This window comes from Rana temporaria, chromosome 1, assembly GCF_905171775.1.
Source record: "Rana temporaria chromosome 1, aRanTem1.1, whole genome shotgun sequence".
Taxonomy (NCBI): Eukaryota; Metazoa; Chordata; class Amphibia; order Anura; family Ranidae; genus Rana; species Rana temporaria.
The window spans coordinates 549800797-549814283 of NC_053489.1; the positions used below are offsets into that span (position 1 = coordinate 549800797).

General features: G+C 37.9%; 1 protein-coding gene across 2 annotated transcripts in view; it reads right to left on the bottom strand.

Moving 5' to 3' along the window:
* Positions 1–698: 698 nt before the first annotated feature.
* FBXO8 (F-box protein 8) overlaps positions 699–13487 on the bottom strand; it is a 56176-nt gene continuing 43387 nt past the window's right edge. For both annotated transcript variants that reach the window (XM_040333466.1, XM_040333473.1), the window contains 3 exons: positions 9687–9805; positions 9058–9254; positions 699–1315 (listed from right to left, as the gene is read on the bottom strand). In XM_040333466.1, coding sequence (XP_040189400.1) covers positions 1128–1315; positions 9058–9254; positions 9687–9805 — 504 coding nt within the window. In that variant the 3' untranslated portion in view covers positions 699–1127. The remainder of the gene's footprint in view (positions 1316–9057; positions 9255–9686; positions 9806–13487) is intronic.

Sequence of the window (13487 nt, forward strand, 5' to 3'; positions counted from 1 at the left end):
CCCTTCTCCCCCGATTGCTCAGTTTGGCCATGCGACCCACTCTAATCCTGGTGGTTCCAAACTTCTTCCATTGACGTATGATGGAGGCCACTGTGCTCATTGGGACCTTCAACACTGCAGAAATCTTTCTGTACTCTTCCCCAGATCCGTGCCTCAATACAATTCTGTAGGAGGTCTACAGACAATTCCTTGGACTTCATGGCTTGGTTTGTCAAGTTGTAGAAACATCTCAAGGATGATCAGTGGAAACAATTTGCACCTGAGCTCAATTTTGAGTTTCTTGGCAAAGGAAAGAAAAAGTGAAGCGCTGTGAATACTTTCCACATGCACTGTATGGATGGAAAAATTGGGAGAGGAATCTGTCATGTGACTGGCCTCTCCAATAATCAGGGAGTTATCTGCTGCGTAAAGCACCACACTGGGAACTATTGCATCTTATGCATGGGCCAAAAAATTCAATGTGGACTAATGTTGCTGTGCCCAAAAGAGAGTATATAACAGTATCTGCTATAAGCTATAAACAGACCCTGAATTTACATATTATACATTTGATTTTTGTTCCATAAATACAGCTTTCCAAATCAAAGCTGCAACTTCACTTTGCTCAAAAGGTCAAATCATGTTCTTTGACAAAATAATTTTGTATTAGAAGATGGGAAAAATAAATAATCAAGTCAAGAAGTGAGAAACAACAAAACTTAAATTAAAATACTTAACATATTTAATATTTTATATTATGATTATAAATCTCTTTAGTTTATGTACAAATTACAAGATATTAAAAAAGAAAAAACAATGCATTGGTAAATGCTTTCATAAACAAAATCTAGTGTTTTTAGATCCAACACCCTGAAGAAGGCCTACATTGTAATGTCAGTTTAACAGTCATAAGTGGCTAAGTCAGTCTGATGGCACTGGTATGTGCAGGACATGATAAGCAAAACTATTAATAAAAAAATAATTATGCAATCATATTCATTGCTAAGAAAAAAGAGAACACATAATTAGATTGCAGCCAGAGGTTAGAATGACCAGCACTAACATAACCCCAATATTTGCCATCTCAGTTGCAGCACTGGGGAGCAGTCCTAGGACTATACTTAGGTTTTAGACTATAAATTATGCATCTAGACAGCAACATGGCCAACAAGGTAAATGTTGTCATAAAGATGCCCTACAAATTCTTCACTAATATTGTGAGCAGCACGCCGTGTGTTTCTGATAAATTCTCGCTTTGACATTTTGTTCTTCACATGAGGACTGGCGAGGTCGATGGAAAGCAGAATCAAAGAATAGCACAGGACATACACTGCATCTAAACAAAAACACAGAGAAAAATAAAATAAACAGGCTGACATTAATACAAAATTGGCAAAAAGAAAAATATAACAATGTCATGCTTGGGAAACCTTTGACTAACAAAACACATACTTTCTTTAAATGCAGAAATGTTACGCTGTATTCTCCAAGTGCTGACTCAATAAAAAATAAATAAAAAAAAAACAAGCAAAAAAAAAAAAACGATCAAGCAATTGGCTTCACCTACATACAGTAAACTAAGTTTCACTTAGATATTTAAAAAAAATTAAAAAATGCAGAATTTGAAACCAATTTTAAAAGGACTATAGCTGCTTTAAAAAGGCAAATAACCACATGATCATTAATTAGCCACCTCTGCTGTGAAAATCATAACGAACCAGTAAATGATTCACAGTTACATGTCCATCTGCCTTCCCGGAGAGAGGTCTTGCTTCAGTTGTTAGTTAATTTATCCTTCAAAATTTTCAAGAAAGGGTCACTTATGAAAAAGACCAGTCCTGAAAAAGGCACTTTACTTACCTTTCCAGCAGGACAAGAGAGTAACATTTTTCTTTTTTTTCCTTAATTAAAAATGTTACTATAAAATTGGATTTATTTAATTTATCTTCATTGTCATCATAAGGGGACCAACATGCACCCTGTGTGATCGTACTGGACAGGTGACTCTTAAAACTCCCAATGGTCCCATAGCTAATCAAGCACAGATACTGGTTAATAGTTGCTTCCTAGGCTACAGCAGCCAGGGAATAGCAGCTCTGAAACTAGAAATGCTAAGTGCTTTCGACTTCATAAACAGAAAAGGAGATCGGGGAACAGATATTCCTTGATATCCTTCTGCTTGCCTTCCTGAGACCATTTATTGTAATCTCAGGCTCCTGGAAGAGAAGGAATGCTTGGGATGTGTAGAGTGGAGGTTGGGGTAAGGGGCCAGACTCCATGCCCTGCAAGACTGATAATATGTCCAAAGAGGCCAAGTAGTAGTTTAGTTAAAACCGGTTGTATACCACCGATTTTAACTTATACCTATAGGTAAGCCTAGAATAAGGCTTACGGATAGGTAGTGGAAATATCTCCTAAAACGTGCGCTGTTTTAGGAGATATTTACCTTGTAATGCGCCGATGATGCCATTGGTACATGCGCTGTGAAGAAACGGACCTCCGTGCCGTTTCTTCCCAAATGTGGGCCTGTCCGCAGCCCTGGAAGGAAGAGGGGCGAAGATGGATGCCTCCTGCAGTGGTTACAGTGCAGGATTTGTTTGCAGGTAATTGCCACATAACGTATGCAATGCAGTGCTCGGAGCAGGGAGGAGAGGTTCGGCGGGCCAAGGAAGTAGCGAGCTGCACTCAGATGATCTCCCTCTCGCCGAGATGTCAGCGGGGGATCTCGGCCCCCCTCCCTGTGCAGAGCTCTGGCAGGCTAAGGAAGTGGCAAGCTGCGCTCAGCTAATCTTTCCCTCTCCAAGATGTCAGCAGGGGATCTCGGGCCCCCTTCCTCTGCAGACCTCCGCTGGGTCACAGGCACTATAAGAAGGTATGTGGCACTACATCCCAGTATGTTGCAGTTTTTCATTGTGCGATACTGTAACAGAGTGGATTCCAATATTCTACAAGCACTTTTACACAGGGGGTTTGTGACAGGCAGGGAGTAAGTGAGACAGCACATGGCATGATAAGACCTACCCCGAAAATAAGCCGTAATGTGTCTTTTGTTGCCAAAATTAATAGAAGGCTTATTTTCGGGAAAACACGGTATACTGAATTGTCAGCTGATGCACTTAATACAGTGGTTTCCCCTCCCAAAACTTGGTATTAAAACATCAGCTTTGAATGACTCCATAACAGACAGGACAAGAGCCACTTTTACAAGTTTCACAATTTTGCTTTATGGCCTGTTAAGACACGGTTTCCAGCATGTACAAGTAGTCAATAATGAATTAAAAATAGTTACCTTTTGATTACGTACTCAATCTAAAGTAGGCCTGTATGGCATATGTGAGAAATAATAAATATTATGGCTATTGTTCTAGGATGCCTACAGTATGTCTATAATGAATATTTTATTTAAAATATATTAGTCCTATACAAAAGCGAAATATTCCCATCACCCTCACTTTAATGCCACAACTAAATAAAATCAAAATATTATATTATATTACATACATACATACATACATACATACACACACACACACACACACAAGTGTGAATACACCCCTCACATTTTTGTATATATTTTATAATATTTTTTCATGTGACAAAACCGAAGAAATTACACTTTGCTACAATGTAAAGTAGTGAGTGTACAGCTTGTATAACATTGTACATTTTTTGTCCCCTCAAAATAACTCAACACACTCCAACCATTAATCTCTAACACGTTGGCAACAAGATAGTAAACCCCTAAGTGAAAATGTCCAAATTGGACCCAATTAGCCATTTTCCCTCCCAGTGTCACGTGACTTGGTAGTGTTACAAGGTCTTGGGTGTGAATGGGGAGTAGGTGTGTTAAATTTGGCGCCATCGCTCTTACTCTCTCATACTGGTCACTGGAAGTTCAACATGGCACCTCATGGCAAAGAACTCTCAGAGGATCTTAAAAAAGGAATAGTTGCTCTACATAAAGATGGCCTAGGCTATAAGAAGATTGCCAAGACCCTGAAACTGAGCTGCAGCACGGTGGCCAAGACCATACAGTGGTTTTACAGGACAGGTGCACGTGCTCAGCATCATATCCAGAGGTTGTCTTTCGGAATTGGACGTATGAGTGCTGCCAGCATTGTTGCAGAGGTTGAAGGGGTGGGGGGGGGTCAGCCTGTCAGTGCTCAGACAATACGCTACACACTGCATCAAATTGGTCTGCATGGCTGTCATCCCAGAAGGAAGTCTCTTCTAAAAATGATGCACAAGAAAGCCCGAAAACAGTTTGCTGAAGACAAGCAGACGAAGGACATGGATTACTGGAACCATATCCTGTGGTCTGATGGGTGTCATGGTCTGGGGCTGCATGAGTGCTACCGGCACTGTGGCATTACAGTTCATTGAGGGAACCCTGAATGCCAACATGTACTGTGACATACTGAAGCAGAGCATGATCCCCTCTCTGAGACTGGGCCGCAGGACAGTATAACATAACGACCCCAAACAAACCTCCAAGACAACCACTGCCTCGCTAAAGAAGCTGAGGGTAAAGCTGAAGGACTGGCCAAGCATGTCTCCAGACCTAAACCCTATTGAGCATCCTCAAATGGAAGGTGGAGGAGCGCAAGGTCTCTAACATCCACCAGCTCTATGATGTCATCATGGAGGAGTGGAAGAGGACTCCAGTGGCAAACTGTGAAGCTCTGGTGAACTCCATGCCCAAGAGGGTTAAGGCAGTGCTGGAAAATAATGGTGGCCACACAAAATATTGACACTTCGGGCCCAATTTGAACATTTTCACTTAGGGCTGTACTCACCTTTGTTGCCAGCGGTTTAGACAGTAATGGCTGTGTGTTGAGTTATTTTGAGGGGACAGCAATTATACACTGTTATACAAGCTGTACACTCACTACTTTACATTGTAGCAAATAGTCATTTCTTCAGTGTTGTCACATGGAAAAATATAAGAAAATATTTACAAAAATTGGATGGGCGTACTCACTTTTGTGAGATAGAGAGATTGTGTATATTTATCTCACACATACACATATACACACACACACACACACTAATATGTGTATATTTATCTCACACATACACATATACACACACACGCACACACACACACTAATTATATATATATATATATATATATATATATATATATATATATATATATATATATATATATATATATATATATATATATATATATATATATATATATATATATTCGATACATTTTTATTTTATTTTTTATGGGCTGCCTAACCAACAAACAGACTGAATTTTTTTTTCTTACAAATAACAAGAGAGAGGGCACAAAGACAAGTAGATAGAAAACTATACAAACAATGAGCAACATTGAAGAGAGCTGCTGTAACTCTTGGAGGATAACAGAAGGCAGTAATTTCTGGTATACATACAGTCTGGCAGTACCAGGAACTTTGTGGCTTATAAAATCAAAACTCCTAGGCTTATGATACTCACATTCACATAACGGCTAAAGGATAGCTTAATGTAGATGAATAAATGGTTGCCAAATCTGGCAAAGTGACAGAAGATGATCCATGGTATGTGCTTGTCTTTATATCATACTATTTTACAACTAATATTTTTTAAATATGACCTTTTGCCTATACCATATGTTTTCACTTTTATTCTCATCCAGCTAGGTTACTATCTGCCTCCATTACCGGTCTAAAACAAAAAGGCACAAAAAAAAAAAAGGTACTAAAACTTATTTGGTAAGCAAACACTACATACAGGTAACACTAATAAATGCAGCTTTAGTCTCAAAAAAGATTTCAGTACCGATTAGCTGCACTGCAGATAGGAAAGTGTTTGCGTACATTCTACCCATACAATTTATGAAATATTGCACAAGTTTTTAATGTATTATATCATCTTTCCTCATTGCTTTTGGCCTTAAAAAAAAAGCTCTATATACATCTTTTATGTGTCACATTTTGATTATGCTTTCCTACGAGATTTTATGAGATAACCTCAACTAAAATGTCTTCACTTTTTGCCAGCTTTTTATTTTTAATTTAACTACTGAATGACCTTTAACCACTTAAGGACTTTGCCTGTTTTTCAGATTTGGTGTTTACAAGATAGAAAACTGTTTTTTTTTTGCTAGAAAATTACTTTTCTAACACCCTAAAGAATAAAATGGCGGTCATTGCAATACTTTTTGTCACACCGTATTTGCGCAGCGGTCTTACAAGCACACTTTTTTTGGAAAAAAATCACTTTTTTTAATTAAATAATAAGACAACAGTAAAGTTAGCCCAATTTTTTTATATTGTGAAAGATAATGTTACGCCGAGTAAAATGATACCCAACATGTCACGCTTCAAAATTGCGCACGCTCGTGGAATGGCGTCAAACTTTTAACCTTAAAAATCTCCATAGGCGACGTTTAAAAAATTCTATAGGTAGCATCTTTTGAGTTACAGAGGATGTCTAGGGCTAGAATTATTGCTCTCGCTCCAACGATCGCAGTGATACCTCACTTGTGTGGTTTGAACACCGTTTTCACGTATGCGTTCTAGGGCTGCAACTAACGATTATTTTCATAATCGATTAGTTGGCCGATTATTGTTTCGATTAATCGGATAATAGCCTTAAAAAATAAATTAAAAAAAGTTATTTTTTTGGGCCAATTTGTTTTGGGCAGATTACAAAACACAAATTGCCACGAAAACACATTACATGCTTTTCTGCAGCTTCTCCATTAAAGTATATTGAACCAAAAAAAAACAAAATGGCACCGTTTTGCGTTAAAAAGTCCTTGCCCGTTCCAAATACACAGCAGCTGAAAAAAAATCATGGATGTGAGCGTGTCCCATAGGAAAAAACATGTAAATGAACTGTAGTGTGTTTCTGCAAAAAGCACCAAAAAAACAGAGGTGTGAACCCAGGCCTGAGATGTTTAGTAACATAATGGGGTTAAAAAATAAATAAAAATAAGTACAAAAAGCGCAAATAATCGCTACTGTAAAGGGTTCATTTTTACTGTGGGACAGTGAAAGTAATATTTACAGTAGCGATTTTCTTTTTTGTACTATAAAAAAAGGGCTAATTTTAGTTGTTTTAACCCCATTATGTTACTGGCCGATTAATCGATTATGAAAATTGTAATCGATTAATTTCATAATCGATTAGTTGTTTCGGCACGAATGCGTTCGCTTCTGCGCGCAAGCTCGTCGGGACGGAGCGCTTAAAAAAAAAATTTTTACACAAAAAAAAATGGGTTACTTTTATTCCTATTGCAAGGAATGTAAACATCCCCTGTAATAGAAAAAAGCATGACAGGTCCTGGGGTAAAAAAAAAAAAAAAAATTACAACAAGAAAATATTGCTTTAAGAAGCATGGGCGGAAGTCACATTTTGACGTCGCTTCCGCCCTGCTATGTATTGGAGACGGGTGGGGGCCATCTTGCCCTCACTCGTATCCCAGCCGAACAGGGGACAGGACCCGATCGCCTCCGCCGCTGCCGACGGCTCCGGTAATCGGCGGAGGACGCGGTAGAGCAGTGGGAAGGGGGGCCCCTCTCCCGCCGCCGATAACGGTGATCTCACGGCGAATCCGCCGCAGGGACCACCGTTATCGTTTAGAGGACCGCTCAAAGAAAAGATGGATATCTCGGTTGTGGAAGCAGCTGCTGCCGTTACCGAGATATCCATCTTTAAAGTACCGACGTATATGTACGTGAGCGAGTCCTTAAGTGGTTAAACACGTCTTAGATCTTCCAAGCTCAAAGTGTGGACCAATTTTACAATCTGTCACTTACACAGAGTGCGTGTTTTTTTTTTTTTTTTTAACTTCGATGCAATACCAAGTGAACTTGCAATGTGGAATATATATTGGAATAAATATGTTCCATCACAACCTGTCAATCTTTGTTAGAGTGAACCCATGTTTTTTTTTTAGATTTCTATACAACCACAAACAGATATCTGCTCCAGAACTGATTCTTTGAATGGAGGTTGTATACCTACAAGGATGGACCCAGTTACAGCCTCATCTAGTGCCTTAAAGTGAATAAGTCGAAAGGACTGCATGTGGCAGAATGTCATGCTTAAAAGAGATCTTTGGTACTTTAAAGAATTGATTTACATGTTTATGTCTCAAATAAAATATTTGGCATCAAATTCAATAACATTTTAACTTTTAGTGGAATAAACCTGGATCTTAAAATTTTAAACTTTTTATGCTTTTCTGAGAAAAATAAAGCTTTGTATTTTATTTTACTGCAGTCTTTCCTTCAATCACTCAGTGTATTGTCTGATTATACATATAGTATATTCGTTTTTTTTTTATTTGTTATTTAATATCATCTGTAGTAGTCGCATAAGGAGGTTTTGTTTGTACCTCACCAATCCCTACATGTGGTGGCTGCATTGGTTTTCAAGGTTTTAGGTCTTTTTTCCCCCACTTTATTTTAACTTGGTGATCAACCAGTAGCATACCTTTGTCTTAAGGTGTCTCAACTCCACTGGATGAGCAATGGAGACTTTTGGACAACAGCACTGTTGATCTGGGAAGGGGGTAGGTGTTTAGCTGGCCTCACAATTGGAATTTCATCTGATATTTTCGCATGAAACGCTTTTGTTCATTTTTCTATTTAGTGGGGTGGGGTGAAACTGACATTCATTTTCAATTGCAGTAACAAGAAATTTTGAAAAAGCAGGATGGAAATTTTTTCTCAAACTACCAAATTGCTAACAGTGAATATGGTTTTCAGTCGGTAAAGTCCATTCATTCCAGAACCGAATGTTAAAAGCAAATGAAATGTTGAGATACTTTCGAACGACATTCACCAAGTCAATGAATGTACCGAGAATTTTCACACAAATCCAAAAATCTACAAGAATATGGCCAGCTTTATATGCACTAGCAAATAGACTTGACTAAAAATAAAAGCTGAATCCTAGGTAACACTTTTACAGCAACAGTTTACCTTTTTGATAAGGGTTTTTACCTAAAATGAATACAAGCTGACCAATGTAAACAATTCCAGTTTACTGTAGATACCCTCTCAATGTAACCTGAAAACCATTTCTAAACGCTTGTGGCTCTTTAATCCTTACCAGGGCTAAGGCCAAGGTCTCGTGCTAGAGTGGGATTGCAAGCACAGAATCGGTGAGAAAACTTAGTGATAAGTGTTTCGAGGTATTCCCCACGTTCCTCTGGAGCATGTATATGGCGAAAAAAGTCTCTAAGTGCATTTGGTAGAAATTGATTGCTGAAGTTGTGCAGAGTCACTAAATCATCCAATACATCCCGCCTATAGAAAAGCAAATCAATAACCAAATTAAAAAAAAGGCATAACAAAAAATGTACAGGTCACAGTTCAGAAATACAAGCAAACATATACAAAAGTATGTGGTCAGTGCACAACATCCCCTTTCCCTTACAATATATTTCTGTCTTCTGTGATACTGAGGCATCTCAAACTCCCTCGAAAAAATATAAGCAGCAAGTTAATAACTCTCTAGTATCTACCAAAAACTGAAATAAGAGTTTTGTGTGGACTTGGGCTATCATGGATTTATTACTAGAAAGAAAACATTATATAAAAAACAAAAAGAGAAAAAATAAAAATCTATTATGATACAGCAAAGGCAATCTTCAAGTGGAACCAATAATGTTCAAAATTGTAACTTTGTTTTTCATCCACAGAATATTATGTACTTTATCATTTTATTTAGTTATTTACCTTTCATCAAGATATATCCTCAGCTTCTTCCAGTTAAGTGTTCTGGTATAAAATATATATTTTGCTATTTCTTTTGGCGCATCATCTAGGATACCTCTTGATAAAAAATATTCAATGCCCTAAAAAACAAAAAAAGAGCTAATAATAGATCTAAAAAGGCATATACAGTACAGTGCAAACGTTTTAGGCAGGTGTGAAGAAATGCTGTAATGCAAGAATTCTGTCAAACATATATATTTTAAAATGGTTTATTTTTATCAATTTACAAAATGCAAAAGTGAGCCAACCGAAGAAAAATCTAAATCCATTCAATACAGAAAGATACTTATCCATCATGCCATATCATCAGGGAGGCATGCGATTGGCCCCAAATGTATTCTGCAGCAGGATAATGACCCCAGACATACAGCCAATTTTATTAGGAACCTTCAGCATAAAGAAGGAGTCCTGGAGGTGATAGTTTGCCCTCCCCCCCCCCCACAGAGCCTTCTGTTAATTTATTTTTCCATGTGGTTAATTGATTTTAAAAAAAAATATTATATATATATATATATATATATATATATATAAAAATAAATAACACACTTCTACTGTATTTCTGAAAGCAATTTTAATTTACAGCATTTTTTCCCCCACACTTGCCTAAAACGTTTGCTCAGTATTGTACACGTAAACAAAAAAATGGAAAATCTCCATTTAAAAAAGCTGAACCAGAGTTATAATAATTGGGCAAGTTGCCAATCTTTTCAAATTACAATGTATAGACTTCTAATGACTAGCGTTACATAGCAGGTCTGTCCCGCTCACTGGGTTTCTAAAACAAATCTGTCAAAAGAATGGAAATAAAATAAAATATTGTCAGGTAAAAAGTTCAGGGACTCACATGGGGTGTTCACACATTAAAACGCAGCAGCCTCTAAGCTCTGCAATTGTGGCGAAATGCCAGTTCATTCTTGAGAGTCAATCTCTGGCACTTACTGGTAGTGCTAAAGCCTGTCCACCCCTTCCTGTCTCCTGGACATACCTACTTGCTAATAAGACAGGCAATTGTACAGATAGACTAAAAGGAATGTAAGGAAGAAAGTACACAAGCAGGAACACTACCAAGCTTCATTGGAAAAATGTTTGTATAACATAGACTAGTTTTTCAAGATTGGTCTGTCTTGTCATTCATTTAATGAGTGACAAGGTACATTTTGTTTCTTTTAAAGGAAAACTATGGTGTATTTAACTTGTATTTTTACAGTAATGCTTACATTAAATACATTTTTGCTGTATCTTGCACACTTTTCATATATGATTGAGCATCTTGTTGGGACACCAAATTCCCCCAAAACCTTTAAAAATGGTCATATCAGAAGCCTAGTGACAAGGTGGGCTTAACTCAAGTGTGTCCACCTGTGATTTTTTTCTGAGTTGACATATCTACTCATTAGCGCTGTTTTCATCTTTGTTTGAACTTCAGTTCACGGTTAGAGATAATTGTATTTAACTCAAGTGTAGTTTAATTAGTAAGTAGGGCAAAAATAAAAAAAATCCACCGTCTACTTTCACTATCTTTCACCTTTGCAGCTTAAATTTACACCTAAATTGCCTTTTCTTTTTGAGCTAAAAGATATACAGTTGTGCTCATAAGTTTACATACCCTGGCAGAATTTAGGATTTCTTGGCCATTTTTCAGAGAAGATGAATGATAACACAAAAACAGTTTTTCACTCATGGTTAGTGTTTGGCTGAAGCCATTTATTATCAATCAACAGTTTTTACTTTTTTTTTTTTTTTTAAATCATAATGGCAACAGAAACTACCCAAATGACCCTGATCAAAAGTTTACATACCCCAGTTCTTAATACCGCAAATTGCTGCCTTTTAACATCAATGACAGCTTGAAGTCTTTTGCGGTATTTGTGGATGAGGCGCTATATCTTGTAAGATAGAAAAGCTGCCCATTCCTCTTGGCAAAAAGCCTTCAGTTCCTGTAAATTCTTGGGCTGTCTTGCATGAACTGTACGTTTGAGAGCTCCCCAGAGTGGCTCAATGATATTGAGGTCAGGAGACTGAGGGCCACTCCAGAACCTTCACTTTATTCTGCTGTAGCCAAGGACGGGTCAACTTGGCCTTGTATTTTGGATCATTGCCATGTTAGAATGTCTAAGTACGTCCCATGCGCAGCTTCCTGGCTGATGAATGTAAATGTTCCTCCAGTATTTCTTGATAACATACTGCATTCACCTTGTCATCAATTTTGACCAAATTTCCTGTGCCTTTGTAGCTCACACATCCCCAAAACATCAGCAATCCACCTCCATACCTTTCATCATAGGCCTTGTGGCCAAAAAGCTAAATGTTGGTCTCATCACTCCAAATGGCTTTGTGCCAGAAGTTTTGAGGCTTGTCTCTGTGCTGTTTGGCGTATTGTAAGCAGAAAAATTTGTGGCATTTGCTTAGTAATGGCTTTCTTCTGGCGACTCAACCATGCGGCCCATCTTTCTTCAAGTGGCTCCTTATTGTGCATCTTGAAATAGCCACACCACGTGTTTTCAGAGAGTCCTGCATTTCACCTGAAGTTATTGGTGGGTTTTTCTTTGCATCCCAAACAATTTTCCCAGCAGTTGCAATATAGCATATCTTGATTGGTCTGCGCAACAGTTATAGCGTCTACAAACTGTGGGATATACATTGAACATGTCAACCAGTTTTCTAGGTAAATATATTTTTAAAGGTGCAATTGAAATGAAATTTTCACCATGTCGGTAACAACCCATGAAAGCCATACATACAAAGAAACAAATAAGTTCAGAAATAAAGTTATGTATGATAAAAAAAGGAATGAAATAGGGAAAAAAAGTATTGAACACATGAAAAAAGTGAGGTGCACAAAGGCATGAAATCTATCAGTAATTAGAAAACAATCCTGTCCCTTGTCAGTGCAAATGAATATCAGCTGGTTCAGTCTCAACTGATGGCCTATAAAAAGGTGTCACACAAGAAACATCTCATGATGGGTAAAAGCAAGGGCTCTCTTAAGATCTTCACAACCTTATTGTTGCAAAACATACTGGTTACAGAAGGATTTCTAAACTTCCGAATGTTCCAGGGAGCACTGTTGGGGCAACAATCCAGAAGTGGAAAGAACATAATTTCACCATAAACCGGCCATGACCAGGTGTTCCTTGCAAGACTTCTGACAGAGGCGTGAAAATAATTTTAAGAAGAGTTGTCCAAGAGCCAAGGACCACTTGTCAACCCCCATGGCCTGTATGCACACACACCATGCAAGACTCCATTGCTGAAGAAAAAGCATGTTGAAGCTACACAACATTTAGACAAGCCTGTGAAATTCTGGGAGAATATAGTCTGGTCAGATGAGACCAAAATTTAACTCTTTGGATGCCATAATACACGCCATGTTTGGAGGTAAAATGGCACTGCACATCACCCCAACAAACACCATACCAACAGTGAGGTTTGGAGGAGGTAACATCATGGTGTGGGGCTGTTTTTCAGCATACAATACTAGCAAACTTCATAACATTGAAGGAAAGATGAATGGAAAATTGTACCAAGACATTCTTAATAAAAATCTGCTGCCAGCTACCAGGAAGATGACAAAACAAGAGTAGACATTTCAGCAAGACAATGATCCCAAACAAAAAGCCAAGGAAACGCTCAATCGGTTTCAAAGAAAGAAAATAATAGCTAAAATGGTCCAGCCAATCACCTGACATGAATCCAATAGAAAATTGATGGAAATAACTAAAGATCAGAGTTAATACGAGAGGCCCGCAGAACCTTCAAGAT